Source organism: Plecotus auritus (assembly GCF_963455305.1).
Source record: "Plecotus auritus genome assembly, chromosome: 2".
Lineage (NCBI taxonomy): Eukaryota > Metazoa > Chordata > Mammalia > Chiroptera > Vespertilionidae > Plecotus > Plecotus auritus.
Genome location: NC_137771.1, coordinates 5,536,161 through 5,558,560, shown reverse-complemented (window position 1 = coordinate 5,558,560; position 22,400 = coordinate 5,536,161). Strand labels below are relative to the sequence as shown.

General features: G+C 48.0%; 1 protein-coding gene across 2 annotated transcripts; it reads right to left on the bottom strand.

Moving 5' to 3' along the window:
* Positions 1-4,948: 4,948 nt before the first annotated feature.
* NMNAT1 (nicotinamide nucleotide adenylyltransferase 1) lies at positions 4,949-22,389 on the bottom strand. Of its 2 annotated transcripts, none has more exons than XM_080652711.1 (6): positions 22,289-22,389; positions 17,817-17,906; positions 10,143-10,317; positions 9,097-9,280; positions 6,449-6,588; positions 4,949-5,649 (listed from the first exon to the last, which is right to left on the bottom strand). In XM_080652711.1, exons 3-6 carry the CDS (start codon positions 10,255-10,257, stop codon positions 5,234-5,236), a joined length of 855 nt encoding a protein of 284 aa, XP_080508837.1. In that variant the 5' UTR covers positions 10,258-10,317; positions 17,817-17,906; positions 22,289-22,389; the 3' UTR covers positions 4,949-5,233. The 2 variants fall into 2 exon arrangements, with proteins under 2 accessions (XP_080508837.1, XP_080508838.1); XM_080652712.1 differs by having other exon boundaries at positions 5,083-5,649; positions 22,048-22,341.
* Positions 22,390-22,400: the final 11 nt, after the last annotated feature.

The following is a 22,400-nucleotide window of genomic DNA, read 5'->3' as shown; positions in this document are numbered from 1 at the left end:
TCCCTTCCTTGACTGCCCTGGGCTTCCCAGTCCCCCGCTGGTCGTTAGTGCGATCGTCCGCACGTGTAGATCAGACTCAGCACGCCTCACACTGCTGTAGTCATAGGCGAAATGATGCACCTGAGATCTGCTTTCAAAGATCCCAGAAAAACAAGGAGGGTGCAGATGAAGCGAGATTGACAGAGCGCTATGATGAAAGCTGGTGAGGGCCTCAGAGGGGCTCCTTCTACGATCACCACTAGTTTCGCTCATGCTCTAGTTCAGCCGTGGGCAAACTACGGCCCGCGGGCCGGATCCGGCCCGTTCGGCTGTTCTATCCGGCCCGCGGAGCCGAAAGAGCGGAGGGTTCTCTTGCTCTCCCCTCCGCTCCTTTACTTTGAATTTATATTAGTTCACACAAACACTCCATCCATGCTTTTGTTCCGGCCCTCCAGTCCAGTTTAAGAACCCATCGTGGCCCTCGAGTCAAAAAGTTTGCCCACCCCTGCGTCTAGTTTTTGCTTAATTTTTGAAAATGTCACGTTTGGCCACGTTCCCCATTGGGCTGGACACCTTGAGTTGCTCCCCCGGGAACGGCCTTGGGCCTGGTTTCCTGTCCTGCGGGGCCTGGGGGTGCTCGTTTCTAGGAAGCCGTCGGGACTGGTCCTGGGGAGTCCCTTGCCGATGCCCCAAACTGGGCGTTTTCTCCTCCCGCCCTGGCTGTGGGCAGCCGCCCAGACGCTGTCGCCTACTTGTGCTCCCGGGCACTTCGCGCCATCACAGTCCCAAGACGGACTTCCAGGTCCCGCAGAAGGGAAGGGGCAGGTGGCAGCTCAGAGCGGTGAGGACCGTGGGAACGCCAACACCCCATCAGGTCAGCGTCATTTCAGAGCTGGCAGGGCCGCAGAGGTCATTGCGTTATTCTAGGGGCAGCGTCAAGCGACGCCCTCTGCAAGCAGCTGGCCGACATGCCTGGCGCTGACACCCACCCCCGGGCGGAGAAGTGTCTTCGGCTCACAGGCACCATTCCTGCACGCTGGCATCAGGGGGCTAGCATGGGCACCTGGGCGCCTTTTCCTTTTTTTTAAATTTATTTTTATTTTTTGCTTTGTGTGTGAACTACGGTTTATACCACCTCCTCCCTCTGGGCTTTGGCTGCCCAGTTCCAAGGCCTTGCTAACACTGGGCAAGTTCAACTGGGTCCGTCTGGGTGGACTGAACCCATCAGCCATCGCCATCAGACTATCATACGTTCCAAGTTTTATCTCCTTGTGCTCATCCACTTAGGGTGGATGAAAATGTCAAGATTTGGCGACAACATTCCTTGGGAAAGAATACGTTATGTCAGGCGTGGAGTGATCAAGAGCACAGGCTCGGAGACGAACTACTCATTCGGGCCTGTTTCCCATTGACCCCAGCCGCCTAATGGTGCTGTTCCTGAAACGAGGCCCTCATGAGCACATGCCCAGCTCACAGCCAGTGCTCGGCGAGTTCCAGCAGCACCCGGTCAGGGGCACAGGCTTCAGAGACGGCCCTGGTCACGCATCCTCACGTCGGGGTGGGTGCCGCAAGGCACGTTTAGAACAAGAGGCCTCCAGGAGGCTGGCAAAGGAATGGATGTCCCGTGGCATCCCGAATAAGTGTTAAAGGGGCCCATCTCACAAGACAGTGACCTCTAGCTCCCAGAGAAGGGACTCAGAGGTTGGGATGGAAGAGAGCAGCCCTGGCCTTGGGGGTGCTTTCTCCTAGGCAGCGGAGAGGTCCTCAAATGGGAAAAGCAAGCCGCCTCTGACCCAAGGAGACGCGCCTACATATCCCTTTGGTTCAGTCTCTGTACCCTGATCACCAAGGAGGACCCACTCCTCCCCCCCCCCTTTTTTTTTTTGAGTTTCCATAATGTGGCTTTATTATTTTGTTAGAAGCATCATATACCCCCAAACAGTCAACAGTGCAAATGCACAAGATGCAGCTCCGGCCGAACACGCTCCTGTTACCTACAACACCTTCTCTTCGTCTCCTTGGCGAAGGAGACTGGTCTAGGCTTTTGACATTGAACCTTGATTGCCGGGGGATGCTAAGTTCTGGAGGTTGTAAATCGGAGGTGAAGGCGCCAGCATGTCAGGTGAGGGCTCTCAATGGCGGTTGCAGACTGCTGGTTATATCCTCCCCTGGTGGAAGGGCCCGCACCTCTTCTCTGGAAGGTTTGCTGCTCCCGGTTGTCCACTCAACTAGTAAACAGAAAAAAAATATCTCCACGTGCGGTACATTCAACTGAGGGAAGCTGATGAAGCGCCTGGAAAGGACTTACTGCAGGTTTGTTTGCAGCGTGTACGTGACGCCCCGAGAGGGGTAAAGGAGCACCACGCAACATCACCAGCATCGAACAAACACAACAGCGTTCCACACTGCCCAAACTCTCACTTTACAAAAGCAAATTATGAGAAAGGCCTGGTGCAGGACAAACAATGACATATTTTCTTCTTCCTCCGCGGAGGTCACGACAGTTAACATTTATTCCCCCGTGAAGTTCATTGTTCTAATGTCCATTATCCAAAGAGGAAGTTCTGTCCTTGAGGACACCCAGAACTGTGCTATTAGCTGTGGCATTAGCAGCATCCGTGGTCCTGTGGGGAAGGAAGTCAAGCAGCTCGTTCAATGTACTAAGTTGTTGATCCATAAATAGCACAACAAAGGGCCATTTCACCATGGCCAGCTCTCCTGGGAGGGTCCCCCAGGCCTTCCCAGTGGGGCCTGAGGTCAATATACTCATAGCAGCCCAGCCAGCATGGCTCAGTGGTTGAGTGTCAACCTATGAACCAGGAGGTCATGGATGGATTCCCGGTCAGGGCACATGCCCAGGTTTCGGGCTCAATTCCCAGTGTGGGGCGTGCAGGAGGCAGCCAATCAATGATTCTCTCTTATCATTGATGTTTCTCTCTCACCCTCTCCCTTCCTCTCTGAAATCAATTTAAAAATAAACACATACACACACACACACACACACACACACACACACACACACACACTAATAGCTGAGTAGGGTATGCACATTTCTAGGTAGGGAGGCAACAGATGATGAAATTTCTAGCATTGGAACTTTTCTGCAGCTCCCACAATATTTCAGGTGAACTAACTGTAGTTTTCCAGGAGAAGACATCAAAGTTAAATTTTGACAGCTTCAGCTGCTCCTAGATCATTATTTTTCAGTTCTGCTCCAAGTCTTAGATTCCACAAAGCTAAGGAGGGAGAAGAATGACCCCGTTTCTATGACCTGAGATTCTAACTTTTCATTCATTCAGCAGATAGAGAAAAACTACTGGGTGCCAGGCTTTGCAACCCTTCCCGCCTTCAAGAAGTTGACCTGTTGGCGTTGGTAATAATGTCCGGAGCTGTAGGATGTACATTTATTTGCCGGCTTTACTTAACCTTTTCCTTTGTGAACTGTGGATACAGATTTGACGATGCAATGGCACGGTTATAAGTGTCTTTTTCTTCTGCAGTTATAAATCCTTCATCTAGGGTGGTGTAGGTATGAAATATAAATTGCAAAAGGTAATTACTGGTATTCTATTTTCAATGGAAATGTAACTTTAGTCCTGTTTCTATCACTGAATGATTTTCACAAACCATAGCACTATTCTATAAAAAATGATTTCTGGCCTTTTCACTTTACCAATTGGTAAAATGTCCACTACATTTTTATCAGTATCAGATCATAGAGCAAGCTTGTATTTTTAACTATGACCTTATTACTTGGAAGTTCTATTTTTTTTAAATATATTTTATTGATTTTTTACAGAGAGGAAGGGAGAGGGATAGAGAGCTAGAAACATCGATGAGAGAGAAACATCGATCAGCTGCCTCCTGCACACCCCCCACTGGGGATGTGCCCGCAACTAAGGTACATGCCCTTGACCAGAATCGAACCCGGGACCCTTCAGTCCGCAGGCTGACGCTCTATCCACTGAGCCAAACCGGTTTCGGCGGGAGTTCTATTTTGATTAAAGTCCACACCAAGGGACAAGAAGAGAGAAGGGTACAAATTCACAAAAGGTGGATTCACAGTGGCTGGCACGAAACAGCAGGCTCTTCAGACCCTCAGTGTCAGGCGGGGCTTGACAACTTCCACACCCCTCACCAGCGCCCCAACCCTGAGCTGAAACTCTGGCCACCCAGTGGGGCATTTCTTGTGTTTTTAAGGTCTCCGTTTGTCTTTTGATTATTAAACTATCAATAAATGAGGCTTAGAGCACCGACACTTAACCACATTCTTGAATAAGACACCGCATTAGCATGCGGTCATCTCCGAAGTGGCTCCTGAAGATAAATGAGGGCAGGTGGCCAGGGTTAGGGCTGTGCTAGGAGAACGGGTAAGGCACGTGACGCAGAGGCTCGCTCCCTCCGGTGGGCATCGGAGAAACCTGTAGGCCTTTGCAAACACGCCAGGGCTTGGGCCCCACTCCCTGCCTCCAAAGGCGGAGCTCCAGGCAGGGGTAGCTTGGCAAAGCCTACCCAGCCATTCTGTGGGCACAAGGTTTCTGCCAGGCACATGCCCAGCCTGCCTTTGCACAGCTGGAGATGGCTGCTCCGTGCTGCCTTTTGCAAGATGGCTGTTTCAGGAGTGACTTCTTTGGCCCAGAAATAGGCATCCACAAATGTTTGTTCCCTTCATAACTAAAGTGAGGCCTTTAAATGCACCGTGGCTGCTGAAACCGGTTTGGCTCAGTGGATAGAGCGTCGGCCTGTGGACTGAAGGGTCCCAGGTTCGATTCCGGTCAAGGGGTTGTGCAGGAGGCAGCTGATCAATGTTTCTCTCTCATCGATGTTTCTAACTCTCTATCCCTCTCCCTTCCTCTCTGTGAAAAATCAATAAAATATATTTAAAAAAAATTAAAAAAAATAAATGCACCGTGGATTTTCAGACTTCGCTTCTCTGATAGGAGAAAGCCAGGTGTCCTTTTTGACTTCTGATTTATAGTTAGTTTGATTAAACGGTCTTCTGGTTTGAGTGCTGCTAATCTCTTGTTTTAAAGATAAAAGGATTTGCACATTCAAAACAAAAAAGATGGTAATACTGATGGTAAGCATTCACCTTCGCAACTTCTGATAAAAAGGAAAAAAATAAACCTGATTTTAATTTACTACTGATTTTTACCAAACTTTTAAGTTTCAGTTTATGAAACAGGATCACAATTCCTTCCCCCAGCTGCTGACACCCAGACGGCTTCAGATCCCCCCGGGGAAGCGCACAGCTTCACGCTGTGGTAGTTCTTGAGTTAGTGGCGGCCGTGTTTCTCTGCAGAGGCGCCAGGATGACCCCGACGTTCCTCTCCTCGCTCTCGGCGCTGTACAAATTATGCTTCTCGATGTATTCTTGGACGAGATCTGGCACCAAGTAGCGAATGCTCTGGCTCCTTCGGAGGGCTCGCCGGATCTTCGTGGACGAGATGTCGTTGGTGATCCATTCGTTCACCAGGTGAATGTTGGCCTGGTGTCTCCACAGCACATCCGATTCGTAGATGAATCTCTGAGCATCGTTTCCAGCCCGGGTGATGCACACGAGCCCGTAGTCCCCCACGATGTTGGCGATGTCCTCGTGCTTCCACAGGTCGGGGACACCGAAGGACTCCAGCAGATCTGCCCCGCACAGCAGCTTGACCTTGGGCATGTCTGGGACGAAGAAGAAAACACGGCATCAGGGTTTGCTTGGTAATAACTCCCTGCGTCAAAATGAATGGTGGGCATGTTTTTCTGGAAAGAAGGTTCTGCTTTTTCCAATTCAGATTCTCTTTTTTTAAAAAATATATTTTATTGATTTTTTTACAGAGAGGAAGGGAGAGGGATAGAGAGTTAGAAACATGGATGAGAGAGAAACATTGATCAGCTGCCTCCTGCCCACCCCCTCCTGGGGATGCACCTGTAACCAAGGTACATGCCCTTGACCGGAATCGAACCCGGGGCCCTTCAGTCCGCAGGCCGATGCTCTATCCACTGAGCCAAACCAGTCAGGGCCCAATTCAGATTCTCAAAAGAGACGGAGGACAACTGAGAAGCTAAGGACTCTGCAGGGGAAGGAGCTCAGGATGCCTCGCCCCCCGCCCCCCCATTCCCTCTGTCAGCAAACGTATGAGGGCATTTCCCAGGCACCCCATGTCCTGAGTAGAAAATGGAACTAGGTATGGCAGGCGTGGCTCAGTGGTTGAGCATCGACCTATGAACCAGGAGGTTACGGTTCGATTCTGGTCAAGGGCACATGCCCCAGTTGTGGGCTTGATCCCCAGTGAGGGGCGTGCAGGAGGCAGCTGACCAATGATTCTCTCTCATCATGGATGTTTCTATCTCCCACTCCCTTCCTCTCTGAAATAAACAAACATATGTTTAAAAAAAGAAAATGGAAATAGAAAGGCGGCTTGCTCAGCTCTAGAGCCGTATCCCCTCCAGTCGCTAAGTCCTGGGAAAACATGCAGACCTTTTCTTTGTGGCTCCAGGGGCTTCTTCTGACTAAATTCTGATCTTTGTTCAGCCCACTTCCTCTTCCGGCCAGGCCTCTCCAGCACAGGGGAGTCCTGCTGCTCACAGCCGCTAGCCTCCAGCTTCTCCTGGTGGTGTCTATAAGACAACAAAGCAACAGACAGTCCTCTTCCTCACAGAGCTCAACCACACATCGTCCCTCTGCAGATGCCCACGAGCCTCGGGTCCAGTGTTGAAGGAGGGGTGACGGTACATTCTACCGCCGATACAGCCGGTGCCCAGTCAGTCAGAATGGAGGCTGGTCAGGCCACTGGAACCTGGGTCCCGGCCATCGGGAACAGAAAGCAAGGAAAATGCTGGGAGCACAACACGGTAGCTGTTCCGTCCTCAGCTTTACGTGTCTGGGTCATAACAACAAGAGTTCATGTCATTGATTATGTGCAAAGCACAACACTAAACCCTTTGCTTGGATTATCTGATTAAATGTTCTCAACACCCCATGCCATAACAATAAAAAATCATAATTATTATCCCAGCCCCGGCTGGTATGGCTCAGTTGGTTGGAGGGTTATCCCATACACCAAAAGGTGGCAGGTTCGATTCCCTGTTAGGGCACATACCCCAGTTGTGGGTTTGATCCCCGGTCGGGGAGCCTGATGTTTCTAACATCAACGTTTCTCTCTCTCGCTCAAATCAGTAAAAAATTTTTAAAAATAATTATTATTCTATCAATTCTATTTGACAAAAATTCTATTCTATTATTATTATTTTTTAAATGTTTTTATTGATTTCAGAGAGGAAGGGAGAGGGATAGATAGAAACATCAATGATGAGAGAGAATCATTGATGGGCTGCCTCCTGCACACCCCCTACTGGTGGGGATTGAGCCCACAACCTGGGCGTGTGCCCTTGGCTGGAATGGAACCTGGGACCCTTCAGTCCACAGGCCGCCACTCTAGCTACTGAGCCAAACCGGCTAGGACTCTATTCTATTATTATTATCATCCCCACAATGGAGGGGGAAGGCTCAAGTCCCAACTCCAGCTCCTAGCAGAGTCCCTGGGACATAGGAGGCTTTTAATAACAACTTGACTGAGTGAATGTTTTGGCTATTATAAAGCGACTGTGATTGCCACCGTTACATGAGAGTTGCCTGTTATCCCCACTGAGAGAGGACACTGACTAATTGGCCCAAGCTCATTTAGCTTGTTAAGTAGCGGAGCCAGGATTTGAACCCTTGGCAGTCTGGTTCCAGAGCCCACACTCTTGACCACTGAAGAGTGTGGCTTGACCTAGTAATGGAGAACCTCAATGCCACGGCTAAGGTCCTGGAGGGGACAAGTGCCTGAGGCCGAAAGGAAGGCCTACAGGCAGCACCTGTGCATGGCTTGCTTCTCGGCGGGCAGCCAGAAGCCCGGGGACTTACAACTGTACAGTTACTCAAGTAACATGAGCCACACTCATGGAGCAAACCCTGGGCTCTTTGTGTCCCCAGTCCCCTCCCTCTTGAATTCCCAAGTTAAAGTGTAATGGACAGCAGGCTACTAGGAAGCCAGAGGGGTTGGGAGAGGCGGGGATGCAGGAGCCTGGTGTTTGCCAAGTTGCTGTGCCAGGTGTCGTCTGCAGCTCAGTGTCCAACTCTACCCAGAATACAGTTCCCGGGGTCCTGGCAGCAGGTTCTGGGCGTGAGGGAGATCCTGCCGATGAGGTTCACTCGTGATTGGAAGGAAGAAGGGAGACAGAGGCCATCTTTCTGCAGCTGTGAAGCCGGATGAGTCATGTTACAGCATGAGCGAGGCAGCCAGACTGTATTCCATGGTCCGGTCACCAACCTCAGGGGACGAGGATGGTTGAACAGTAGGTGGTGGTGGCAAAGGCAGGAAGTTAGTTTCCTGAACTCTGGGTGCAGCTAAGGAGGTGTGACCTTGAACAAGCCCGACTCCCACTCCTCCAGCCCTTTTAACACTTTTGCCCAATCACCGAGGCCCCTTTCTGCTTGAAATACTCGGTGTGATTTCTAGTTCCTGTTTGAATCCTAATTGCCTCAGAAGGTTCAGAACTCTAAGGATGGACGCTGGGCAGGAAGGTTTTACAGAAAGCCCTTCTATTTTATACTCAAGATAACATTAAGTAATAACTAGATGTCACTCACTCTGGTTTCTGAACCCTTACCTGGAACTGTCTGAAAGGCGTAAGACAGGTGTGTGACAAGCCCGTATGCTGTCATGGAAGCAGCACACAGACAGGTCTGTCCATGACCCAGCATCACGGCTTCCCATCCTGAATACCTGCCTCTCGGAAGACAGATGGCAATGACATCATCTTACAACTCCGCCTTTCTCGCTCGGGCACGCCAGGCCAGCAGGCTTCCCTGCACATTCGCTAACAGAGCTTGCATAGTAACCAGAATGCAAACATCTCAACACACAATGCAAGACACAGGCTCAGGAACACGCTGCCTGCTTCTGTGCTCCACGGCTGTGCAACGACCTCGCACGGGAACCGCACAGCCTCAGCCCTTCCAGCCCCAGGGACCGTGCTGTAAACCTGTAGCTCAGAAACGGGCACCACGAAAATGTGGCCCAATGCCAAGAAAGGCGCTGACCCACTCCCGGGAGCCCACAGAGCCGACCTCCCCACAGATACCTCAGCACCTTCGCAGTCTCTACCCACTCCTTCTGCAGACTCTCCCAGGTATCCACTTCCACCCAGCTGGAATTCTTGGTGGCAAGTTGTGCCATGATCACTCGGTGATGGGCAGAGATGAGACCTTTCTTCTTATAGGCGTCGCCAACAGGAGAAATGATGCCTTTGATAACTCTATATTTTCCTGGATAGAGAGTTAGGTTTGACATGAGGCATAACAAATTCGACTTTATGCAAAGGAAATAGTATCACCAATACGATTTTAATCAAATATTCCCTTTCTTTTTTTTTTACACAGGGATTCAGGTTCATTCATTCATTCATAACTGTGGTAAAACAGACAACACATAGAACTGCTTTGTAAAATGCCTCAGTCAAGTTGTACTGTCCACCTATAGTATAAAAAGAGCCTTTATCCCCTCTACCTCTGATAGCAGAAACTATGAAGTTTAAAAATTTTTGTCCATGTCATGGGAAAACATGAGCAGTTGTGTAACAACATAAATCTTGTCTACGGAGGGAAGGAAGAAGTTTTCCTCAACCCTCTTAGGGTCGGTCCCTGGCTGGGTCTGAAAATTAAACTGAGAAAGATAAATGAATAGGAGAGCACACACATTTGTTTAATGTCAGGTTTATAGGACACGGGAACCTTCATAAGGAAATGAAGACCCCAGGAAGCAGGTGAACCTGTGTGTTTAATGCTAGGTTTGAAGAGTAGACAGCAGTGGAGAAACAGGAAGGGGCAAAGAGCACAAGGTAAGTGCAGCAAGTTCAGGGAAAGTAACGAAGGCTCCTTTATTTGGATTCTTCCCGGCATCCCTTTGTTTTCAGAGGTAAGGATGCGCCTTACCTCTGGGGAGAGGGAGGGTGCCTCTCACATAGGGTTTTGTGACCTACTTCAGAGGAGAAGGGTGGGGAGGAGTCTGAGTGACCGCCCCGATTCTGCAGGTTTCTCCAACTCCTTTGGCTCAAAATATCCAATATGCCACAGGGCCGTATTTGGGGATAGTGTTCTGAACCCCACCGCTGCTTGTTACTGTTCCTACCTGTGGCGTTCATGTGGTCCTTGGCCAGCTCAAACAACCTGAGGTGCATGTTGGTGATGGGGTTAAAGGAGCCACAGGCAAGGAGAACCACTTCTGTCTTCTGGGAATTTTCCATGCTAGGACCCTGAAGGTGTTGATCTAAGTGGCACACTCTGGCACCTCCGGGGTTATCTATCTACAAAGGAAAAGGAACACCAGTTACAGGCCTTTGACACCCTTCTGTGTTCTCATTCCAAATAGATGGATTAAAACCCTTGGCTTCAATGATTGTGCTCCATGCATTGTAAACAGTGGCCCCATTTCTCCACCCTTCCTTTTCAGCGTGAATTTACTGCTCCTACCACAAAGGATGGGGCTCTCCTTCCCACTGTTTGTCACTTGCTTTGGCCAAAAGGGTGTGGCAGATGTGACAGGATGCCAGGTGGGGCTTTGCGCACTCTTACTTTCTTTCGGATTCCTGCCTCTGCCACGAGATGGGCCCAGGCCAGCCTGGGGGAGGGTGACGGAGCACGTAGAGAGCGCTGGTGATCCTGCTGACAGACGGCCCACCGGTCATGTGGGAGTTATGTGGCCGAGGCCATCAGGGATGGGCCAAACCACAACCAGCACAGACAAGAGCGCCAGCCCAGGTGGGATCGGCTGAGCCTGGCCCGGATCAGCAAACCCACAGCTGACCCAGGCTCATGAGCAAAAACGAATTGTTCACTGCTGCATGCTACTGCAATTTTGTGATTGCGCGGCTGTGGCCACAGTTAACGGACACAGTGACATCATCATCTTCAGTGTAACTCCCCAGCAACCTGCCCTTCAAACCAGTGTTCTGCCTCTAAGTCAACATGATCTATCACTTTCTGCTGAATAACAGTTTACACTCTACAAACCTCTTTTTCATTCAAATTATTCCATTTGATCTTTCCATGAACCTACTGAAGTAATGGGAGACATGTGATCTGAAGCTTTTATTAAAAACTTTTATTAAATGAACTAGAGGCCCGTTGCACGAAGATTCGTGCAATAGGCCTTCCTTTCCCTGGCTGCCGGCTCCGGTTTTCCTCTGGCATCCGGGACCCAGGATTTCGCTCAGGCCGCAGCAGAGAAGCCAAGCCTCTTCAGTCTTCAGTGGTCTTCAGTCTTTGCTCTGTGCCTGCGTATGCAAATTAACCCATATATGTTGGGTTAATTTGCATACTCACTCCTGATTGGCTATGGGCATCACAGAGGTACAGTCAATTTGCATATTTCTCTTTTATTAGTGTAGATATAGAAGTGAGAAATCTCAGGGTGACAGCCAGCAGCCATATCCCACTCACCAACCCCTCCATCCAGCTCCCTAAAGCAATCATAGCCAACTTTTTCAGTGATTTCTTTTGGTAGATTCTAGTCTTTGTTGAAAATCACCTTCTCCCAGAATATTAAAGGCACTACTTCAAGAGTGCAGTGCTAAAGGTGAAAAATCCAAAGTCACTTTTTTGTGTGTGTGTCTTAATTCTCCCCCGGAGGATATTTTTTCCATTGATTTTCAGAGACTGGAAGGAGGGGGCGGAAGGGAGGGGAGGAGGGAGAGAGAGAAACATCGATGTGCGAGAGACACATCGATTGGTTGCCTCCTACACGCCCCGACAGGGGACAGGGATCGAACCTGCAACCCAGGTACGTGCCCTTCCCCAGTGCACTGGCTGACACTCTAACCACTGAGCCCTGCTGGCTGGGCCGAAGTCATTTTCCATTCTGGATCCTCTAAGTGTGACTTTTATTTTCTCCCGTGAAGCCTGTAGGATCTGCCCTTTGCCCAGTGCTCTGACATTTCAGTGATGCCCTGTGGTGCGGCTCTACTATCCTCCCCTGTGCTGGACACCGAGCAGGCCCTTTCCAGCTCAAAAGGCATCACCTTCAGTTCTGAAGACGCCCAGTGAATTGTTTCGCGCGTGGTCCTCTGCCTCCCGTTGGGAATGCCTGTTATTTAGAGCTGAGGGGTTGGGTTCAGCTGGAGCCAGGTATCAGTTCCAGCCCCACCCACCTCAGGTTTCAGGTGCCCTTCCCCCAGGGAGCTGGAAGAACAGAAAGGCTGAGGTCAGGAGTGACCGGTGCCCAGGGGAGCTGCCTGCTGCACGGGGACAGATGGAACAAAGGGCGCGAAGCACCCCCTGGCCTCGGGGATGCGCTCAGGCCCAGGGACTCCCAGGGGAAGGGCTCAGGAAGCTGACCTCTCCGCTTAGAGAAAGCTTTCTCCCTTGTCAGTCAGGACCTGCCTCAGATGTCCCGCTCAGTCCTATTAATCCACTGTGAACAACCGACCTGAGCTCAGACTAAACTAGACCCTCAAAGCCAAGGAGACTTAAGTTACAGTGAGCTCCGACCATAGCCCACAGGGGCTTAAAAACACGCGGACCTGCCCCTCTCGGGAGATGACCTCCCTGCGTCCTGTAGGTACCTGTGTAGGGAAGGGGCGGGCGGGGCCGCGGGGAGAGGTGGTCTGGGAGCTCTAACAGGCCTGCCTGGGATCCGCCTTGCCTTGCTCCAGGTGCTCGAGGACAGGTGTCGCCATGATCCCCTTCTGTCTGGCCCGCTCAGCCTGCCAGGTGCCCTGCTGGCGGCCCAGGTCTCACCAGCTCCGGCTGTAAGTGGCACTCCTAGCCCAGTGAGATGAACGTCATTTCTTCTGAGGTGGTCCTGACATGTAACTAAAATGTACTTTCAATTTTCAAGTTCGATTTCACGGACCTTCTTAGGTTTTAAAAACACTGGTGTGGAAACAGTAATGAAACATTTTCTAAACATGAAGCCAGTGTGTAAAACATGAATTTTCCCAGAAAGAACAGGAATTGTGTGGCTCTTGTTGCGTTTCAGGGTGCTGCATTTGCTGACTAGACCACCTCTGGAATTATACCTTAAGAAGACGCTGTTCCTGTTAAAACAGTACCTTTAAGCATGTAACTATATTCTAGTTCTAACAACATGCCATTGCTTTCAATACCCTGGGGGTATGAGAGTACCTTCACTGGGGATAAATCTCTGGAGGGTAAATTTGATTTCTACAAATACCCTAAAGGCATTCGGTGCTAAACCCAGTTAATAAAGTAAATACTAAAAATGACTAAAAGAGTTTATGGTGAAGAGCTAAAACTATTAGTTAATGACGAAGATTTTCTTATGCACAGAAACTATATACACGTAACCTCAAAAGAGTTTCCCAAGAGTCTGAGCAGGTACAGCACACTGCACTTGGTGGCTACGTTGTGGTCGGTAGGGTGGCCCTGTTTGTAAGTGATGCTCAGCGTGAACCATCCGGCTGGAGGCAGAGGTAGCACTACATAGGGGCCCAGTTAGGACTCAGACCCGGTTCACATCCTAGCTCTAACTCTTATTACGAGGTGTTTGTCCTAAGACACTTAATCTGAGTCTCGGTTTCCTCATCTATAAAATGGGGAGCCACAGTCCCTATCTCATTGGCTTTGTGCATATTAAGTGAGAAAATGCATGTAAAATGACACATTTGTCTGCTGAGTATTAATAACTCATGCTATTACTTGTGGATTGCCTTAGCGCATTAATTTAGTCATGAAAAAGGAACCAAGGTTTTAAAGACTCCTTAGAAATCCGTATCAACAGTGCCTGTGACACAGTAGGAGCTGAATAACGGTAGCTACTTTTAATATCCTTCCTTCCTCCCTCCCTCCTTCCCTCCCTCCCTCGCTTCTTTCCTTCCTTCCTTTGTTAATCCTCCCCCAGAGACATTTTTCCCATTGATTTTTAGAGAGAGTGGAAGGGAGAGAGACACACACACACACATCAATGTGAGAGACACATTGATTGGTTGCCTCCTGCATGTGGGGTCGAATCTGCAACCCAGGAACATGCCCTTGACAAAGAATCGAACCCGAGACTCTTCTGTCTGAATGCCGATGTTCTAATCACTGAGCAACACAGGGCAAGGCATTTTAATATTCTCGTTGGAATATTCTTAGACATAATTTTGCTCTAATGGGATGGATCTCAGTTCATCTTTGCTATGTGTAAAACTCTTATCGCTGTGGTTTAATGTTACATTATCCTGAAAGAGAACCTGGCTCTGGTTTCTGAAAGACAGTTCATCACTAAGCGGTTATGTAAAATGTAACTCACTGTGACCATGTTCTTGTTTTCGATTGCCACTCCGGCTCTCCAGTTTTACGTTCTGCTAAGCTAAGTTCTTTCCTCAGCCAAGCCCTCACCTGACAGCCGGGCGGTCTGGGTCTCAGCTGTGGGGGCAGTTCGGGTGCTCACTGCGATTCCTGTCACGTGTTTAATTGCAGTCTGCCCATTGTGTTTGCCCTTGTCATCGATGGGAGTCACCCGCTTCACCTCTTAGAAAAGTCAACAATCTCAATACAGTGAGAATCACTGGATTTGGGCAGACTGAGTTTCATTTCATAAGGAGTGACAATGAGGGCACCAACGTCTCTATTCCCCACAGAGCAGTCCCAATAGCCTAGTTTTACCTGCTGTCTGTAGGGCTGAGGGCAACACAGGCACACTCGACCAGATTATGCCTTGATATGTTAGTTTCGATTCTACATTGGAAATTAGTCTTGGCAGAAAAAAAATCAGTTAACTTTCTTATTGGACAAATGAAGCAAATGCAAGTTGGCACATTCAAAATAAGAGAATTGCAGTTCTAAGAACATTGATATTCAACAAGTACCTGAAAACTGAGAACCCACTTAAGTGACGGAGAAGGGACGGGAACTGTGACACTGTAACTGGCCAACTTCAAACCTGCCGGCTTCTATTATAGGATGTTTGTGTGCAGTAAAGCATATTCCCTTACTCTGAAAAGCTGGAATTTCCACAAAATATTTTTCTTGTTTTTCCTTTCTTTAAAAAAATATATATTTTTATTGATTTCAGAATGGAAGGGAGAGGGAGAGACAGAAACATCAATGATGAGAGATACATCATTGATCAGCTGCCTACTGCATGCCCCACACTGGGGATCCAGACCACAACTAGGGCATCGAACTGTGACCTCCTGGTTCATAGGTCGATGCCCAACCTCTGAACCACACTGGTTGGGCTCCATAAAAATATTTCACCAAAATAGCAAATTAACATGAATTAAGAGAAATGGCAAACTTTATTTCTCCACCAACTATGAATATTAATAACTCAATGCTACTGGTGGGCTGTCTTACAGCATTAATTTGAGCCATGCCAAAGGAACTAAGGTCCTTAAGGTCCTCACTAGCTGCCCGGAGCCAAATGCACCTGGTGCCAGGTTTGGGTTAGAATCCCAGGGTCGCAGCACCTTCCGGTGTTATGCGTACAGCCCATCTCTTCTGACAAGTAATAAGTTATATGCAATCCAGTGGACTGAGTTTTAGGCCCAGCTCTTTGCGGTACTGCAGTCAACCTCTCCTCAACAACCTGGCTGGTAATATCATCTTTACTTTCTTCACAACTGGTGAGTGTACAGTCACTCTGACCAGCACTTAAGTGTCTGCTAAGTGGTAAGATAGGACTTCCTGTTTTCAGGAGCTCAAGGATTGAAATGTAAGAAAAAATTCACATTTAAAATTCAGATGAAGGACATTTTTAAAACTTCTTTAGTCATTCTGTGATTTCTTATGATGGTATAAAATTCTCTAGTTATATAAAAACTAGAGGCCCAGTGCATGAAATTCGTGCATGGGGGTGTGTGTCCCTCAGCCCAGCCTGCACCCTCTCCAATATGGGACCCCTGGAGGGATGTCAGACTGCCCGTTTAGGTGGGATCGAGCCTAAACGGGCAGTCGGACATCCCTCTCACAATCCAGGACTGCTGGCTCCCAACCGCTCACCTGCCTGCCTGCCTAATTGTCCCTAACCGCTTCTGCCTGCCAGCCTGATCACCCCCTAACCACTCCCCTGCCAGCCTAACTGCTCCCCTGCCAGCCTGATTGCCCTCCCCTGCTGGCCTGGTCACCCCTAACTGCCCTCCCCTGCCAGCCTGGTCACCCCTAACTGTCCTCCCCTGAAGGCCTGGTTGCCCCCAACTGCCCTCCCCTACAGGCTTGGTTGCCCCCAACTGCCCACCCCTGCAGGCCTGGTTGCCCCCAACTGCCCTCCCCTGCATGCCTGGTCCCCCCCAACTGCCCTCCCCTACAAGCCTGGTCCCCCCCAAATGCCCTCCTCTGCAGGCCTGGGTCCCCTCCAACTGTCTTCCCCTGCAGGCCTGGTCGCCCCCCACTGCCCTCCTCTGTCGACCCGGTCACCCCTAACTGCCCTCCCCTGCAGGCCTGGTTCCCCCGCAACTGTCCTCCCCTGCAGGCCTGGGTCCCTCCCAACTGCCCTCCCTCTCAGGCCTGGTCCCTCCCAACTGCCTTCCCTTGCTGGCCATCTTGTGGCGGCCATCTTGTGTGTTAAGAGTGATGGTCAATATGGATATTACCTCTTTATTATATAGGATAGCAGATTTATTCACTCATTCAATAAAGTTACTGAGTAGGACATGATATGGGTAGAAAAAGAGGGGCCTTGACAACTTGAAATCAAAAAGTGACACAGAAGAGATTTTTAAAAATTGATTTTAGAGAGGGAGTCAAGAAGAGAGAGAAACATCGACGTGAGGGAGATACATTGATAAGTTGCCTCTCGTACATGCCCTGACCAGGGACTGAACAGGCAACCTAGGTACTGCATGCCCCACGCTGGGGATCCAGCCTGCAACCAAGCTCTCAACCTTCCGGTGCACGGGCTGTGCTCCAACCAATTGAGACACACTGGCCAGGGCCGGAAGAGATTTTTTTAAAAATGAAAAAGTAGCTATTGAGTGCCATAGGCACAGTTTTGCTGGAAGGTTTAACTGAGATAATGAGGAAGTTATTCCCAAAATAGTCCCTGTTACATTATCACCAGCGTCGCCAATGAGAGCAGGACCTGTCAAAGGAAAACCTGAGCTGGCTAGCCTTCGAGCATTTCTGCTCCACGGGAGGGAAGCGAGGAAACACATTCGGTTTAGGTTTGCACTCAGGAGTAGATTTCTGGGATGCTGAAGCCTAGGAAAGTGATGCTGCCCTTTTATTGCCACTGTGCTGCTCACTCACCTGGAACGGGTCCCACGGGCCCGAAAGAGGACGTTTTCTGCATTTGGTGTGGGCTCCTTCGGGGAAGGCGTCTGCACCATGGTGTTAACAGTTTTGGCAACTAACTGTGCACATTTTAAATACTGAATTTCTAAAGGCTCATCTTAATCTGAAAGCTTGGCTGTACACAATACACTGTTAGTCTTTGATATTTATTCTCTACGTACACTAAAAATAGAGGTAGGTGGAGACAGAATTCCTAATTAGACACATTTCACAGTTAAACAGGGAAAGTTAAAAAAATTCCACAAGAGGTTTTTGAATGTGTGTGTTTTGTGAGTTCCATTTGGCTAGAATTTTTTTTAAGTTAACATATTAACCAGCAGAGGAACCACTGGATTAGGTTTGGCACCTTAAGCAGCAAGCCTTCCATCTCTTGCTAAGTGAGTGTCTGTTTAAATCCTTGTGGCAAAAGCACATTAAATATACATTCCAATGAACAGGCAAGTATTCCTCACAGTGCTTTTTCCCTCCCAAATACAGGAAAAACTGCTGAACTTTACTACTTGTCTGTGCTGCTAGCAGTGAGCAGCTTGGTTTCTACAGGTGAGCAACAAATGTCCCTAAAACCCACCTTTGTCAAAGGCTTATCAGTCCCTCAGGGGAAGTAACTGCTCAGCTACGACTGTCACACTGCAAAGGGAAGTCCAAGAAGCTAAGGCGTCTGAAAAGGAAGAGAAAAAGCAGAGAGGGTTAGAATGGGATAAAAAAAGCCACCCTTCTCCCGTTACTGCCACTCCAATTCATTAGATCCCATTCTTTTTTTAAAAAATAAATCTTTATTGTTCAGATTATTACAGTTGTTCCTCTTTTTCCCCTCCACCTGGTTCCCACCCCACCCTCTGCCCTTACCCCCCCACGACTGTCCTCATCCATAGGTGTACAATTTTTGTCCAGTCTCTTGCCGCACCCCCCACACCCCTTTCCCCCCCCAAGAATTGTCAGTCCACTCCCTTTCTATGCCCCTGATTCTATTATATTCACCAGTTTATTCTGTTCATCAGATTTTGTATTCACTTGATTTTTAGATTCACTTGTTGATAGATATGTATTTGTTGTCACTTTGCTGTTCATCATTTTTATCTTTACCTTTTTCTTCTTCTTCCTCTTAAATAATACCCTTCAGCATTTCATATAATACTGGTTTGGCGGTGATGAACTCTTTTAGTTTTTTCTTATCTGTGAAGCTCTTTATCTGACCTTCAATTCCAAATAGCTTTGCTGGGTAGAGTAATCTTGGTTGTAGGTTCTTGCTATTCATCACTTTGTATATTTCTTGCCACTCCCTTCTGGCCAGCAAAGTTTCTGTTGAGAAATCAGCTGACAGTCGTATGGGTACTCCTTTGTAGGTAGCTAACTTTTTTTCTTGTGCTTTTAATATTCTGTCTTTTGTCCTTGGCATTTTAATTATGATGTGTCTTGGTGTGGTCCTCTTTGGATTCCTTTCGGTTGGGGTTTTCTGCGCTTCCTGGACTTGTAAGTCTATTTCTTTCACCAGGTGGGGGAAGTTTTCTGTCATTATTTCTTCAAATAGGTTTTCAATATCTTGCTCTCTCTCTTCTTCTGGCACCCCCATAATTTGGATGTTGGTACACTTGAAGTTGTTCAGAGGCTCCTTACACTATCTTCATAGTTTTGGATTCTTTTTTCTTTTCTGGTTGGGTGTTTTTTGCTTCTTTGTATTTCAAATCTTTGACTTGATTCTTGGGATCCTCTAGTCTGCTGTTGGATCTCTGTATATTATTCTTTATTTCAGTCAGTGTATGCTTAATTTCTAGTTGGTCCTTTTTCCTATCCCTGAGGGTCTCACTAAATTTCCCGGAGGTTTCTAGAAGATTATTGAGTAACCTTATAACTGTGGTTATGAACTCTATATCCAGTCGTTTGCTTTCCTCCATTTCTTTCATTTGTGACCTGTTTCTTTGTCTCTGCATTTTGGCTGCTTCCCTGTATTTGATAGAGTGGCTTTGTGTGCTAGGTGTCCTATAGGGCCCAGTGGGCTCAGCCTTCCTAGATCCCATTCTTCATCCCGGGTGCTTTTCTCAGGCCTGGGGCTGCTCTGCCTGGCCAGTGTGGCGGTGCAAGACCAGATGCTAAACTAACAGTCTGAAGCATGGCAGGTCTCCTGCCTCAGATACATGTCACCAGCAGGGTGAGCCTGTCCCCGCAGCACTGCACCTACCACTGCCAGCAAGCACATCACCATCTCCTACCCTGCTCCTCCCGAGATGAAATGATCAGCCGAACATCAGAACTACGACAGGAAGCACATCAAAGTCACTCTTGGAAGAACGCTGTCTTTAAGCATTAACGAGCACTGACAATGGATAAAAAGGAAGAGATCAACCCAAATCAAAAGGCTGACAGCACAACCAAATTCACCCCAAATAAGGATCTCCTATTAAATACTTTCAAGACCGTTACTTTGACTTTCTGAACCGCCTTTTTTGTTTCAGGGAAGTGACAGCAACAGTTGCATGGTTGCTATAGAAACAAGTACTGAAAAGGAAGAGGGAAACTATAAATCTTAGTAATGAACAAAGGTTTAGTTTCTAAAGAACTGTGATTCAGATTGCATGTTTGAACAAGGTCAATTCATTGCTTCTTTAAAAATGCAGCAGGAAATTTGAGTAAACAGAATGAAAAATAATCACAATCTCCTCCATATGGATTACAACAATCTTGTGCATCATGATAGCCAATTACTATCTAAAAAACAGCCAAGTTACCCACATGGTATTTCGTCTTCTTACTTTTTCTGTGTAGTCACAGATTCTAAGGCATTTTAAGTAGGACCTAGCTACTCACAGGTGTTCTGAATGTCTTTAGGAAGTAGAGACACCTCGATTTCCTGAGGAAAACACCAGTGTCCATTGGCAGGAAGTACAAATTCAATGTAAATATCTCCCAAACACATCTATGACAGGCACAGACCTTCATAGTAGAAATAACTGTTTCCATCTGCTTCTCTGTTCAGGTGGGACTTGCTGGAGGGGATTTCACTGAAACACATTCACTGTCCACAACACTGGCATTTTCTAGCACCTTCCGTATCCCAGTCATATTGCGAAAACTTAGTGATTAGAAACCTGAGTAATTCATACATTAACAAGGAAATCGCCATGGCCAGTTTTGCTCAGTGGGTAGAGCATCGGCCCACGGACTGAAGGGTCCTGGGTTTGATTACGGTCAAGGGTGGCTCATGGTACTTCTTGTTAGTCACTCAAGTTTCATCTGCCCCGCATTTTCCCTACCTAGTTGGCGCAACTTGCACACTGTAGGCTCCCATCTCAAGTCCAAGTTGAAGTGTTCTAAACTTGTGCAGCCGTCAAGTAGTATTTACAGGCGTACCTCACTGTATTGTGCTTCATTTCATCTCGCTTCACAGGTATCGCTTTTGCTTTATTTTACGAATTGAAGGCAAACCCCTCCACAAGGAAAAAGATTACGACTCGCTTTATTGCAGGGCTCACTTTATTGCGGTGCTCACTTTATTGCGGTGGTCTGGGACTGAACTGCAGTCTCTCTGCAATGTGTCTGTATTAGTTCCCAGTTCTGACGCTCAGTTCTGAAGTTGTTTTCGCCAACGCTCTCTCCCATGCCTACCTATCTGATACATATTTCTACAATTTCTTCTCTCCCACTCCCAGGGCTTGGGTTCTATTTTTGTTTGAAGACTGGAACCCAAACCAACTTCTCTTACTTATGCACAAGGAATACTTTTTCATCCTCCATTAACTATAAACAAGAACCCAAAGGTACAGAACCACTAGATCAGATTAAGTCACTAAGAAAGAAGAGCAGACAAACACACTAGGAATGCTTGTATGGTGAGCACTTTCCGCCACAGCGTCAAGATTGCGCGCACCAAAACCGACACAAATGCCTGAATAGAATGTTGTATCACCAACATGAAAATCAGGAGAAGTACACAAGAGCAAATGTTTATTCAGCAAGTTCTTCAAATGGTGAAATAAAATGTATTTTCCAGCTTTGTTTTGTTTCCCACCGACCTTATTTGTATTTAAAGTTCCATATTACTTAAAATGTTGACACTTCCATACATATCCACATACCAGAAATTAAAGATAATTACATTAACATAACCATCACGTACTTTTACGAAGGACATTCTGTGAATTTGAAGTGTTTTGCAAGGTAAGCTACTGAACCATTCCAACCAGTGTGTCAGTCTTTATTTTAATCCACATTTCCCCATTACAGTTGACATAGTGGTTAGAGATTTAAGTAACTCATGAAGTGAACACCCCCCCCCCATAAGTCTAGTAACCACCTGGCACCACACACAGTTATTACGTCCTGAAGGTTGAGGTCCAAACAGTGGTTTCACATCCAAATTGTAACTCTGAAATACAACTTATGGTAAGAAGTAAGGAATTCTACCATCAGGCAGAACCGACAGAAACAATTCATTCTGGTAGAGTTCTCTGGTAATACCAGTTGGAAGTTTACTCTGGGCGCCTGAAAAAGAAGTAGCTTTAAAGGTAACATCTCTGATGTATTTGCCAGAAACGCTTCAAGGAGATGGGCTGGGCAACAGCAGAAAATGGTTTCCACCTAATTTCTCAGTAATTTTTAAAGTGCTGCCCAACAGCTCACTAGTCTCCTCCTCGAGGGGCGTGAGTGTCAAACCGCATCCAGAAAGGTGGACCTAGCATTTTCCTGATTTGGAAAAGATTTCGGAGGAAAGAGAAGTCGTTCAGAATGGACTTCCTGCTCTGCCTCCCACCAAGCTCTAGAAGCCGCTTCTAAAGGAACTTTTTTTTTTTTCAGGGTGAACTCACCAGTTTCGAAGGTCAGCGGCAAATTTACCGAGGTTTTTGGTTCCACAGAGGGAAAAAAGAATGAAGAGGCAAGACTCCTCGCCCCAAACTTGAATACGACCTTGCCTCGGCAACCGTTGTATTTGACCCTCAAAGATGTCACCACCTTGGACTCCCCTATGCTCGCGACAAAAAGGGGTGCTGGGCTGACTCCCCTAGATACGAGTTTCTCAGGGGTCAGGGGCTCGGGGTGGGGGCTTACCACGTCCTCAGAGCAAAGCGGCCCGAGCCCTTCGGCGGGCGACCCGCAGCCCGGACGCCAGCGAGGGGAACACCCGCGGCCGCACCCTCATTGGCTCCAGGAGGCCGGAAGT

What these genes read in the sequence shown, in the direction of transcription:
- NMNAT1 (XM_080652711.1), bottom strand. Translation starts at nt 10,257, where the DNA reads ATGGAAAATTCCCAGAAGACAGAAGTGGTTCTCCTTGCCTGTGGCTCC. An exon ending in GGACCACATGAACGCCACAG is followed by an intron (nt 9,281 to 10,142) that starts GTAGGAACAGTA and finishes CTCTCTATCCAG; the next exon opens with GAAAATATAGAGTTATCAAA. An exon ending in CCTGGAGCCACAAAGAAAAG is followed by an intron (nt 5,650 to 6,448) that starts GTCTGCATGTTT and finishes TCTTCGTCCCAG; the next exon opens with ACATGCCCAAGGTCAAGCTG.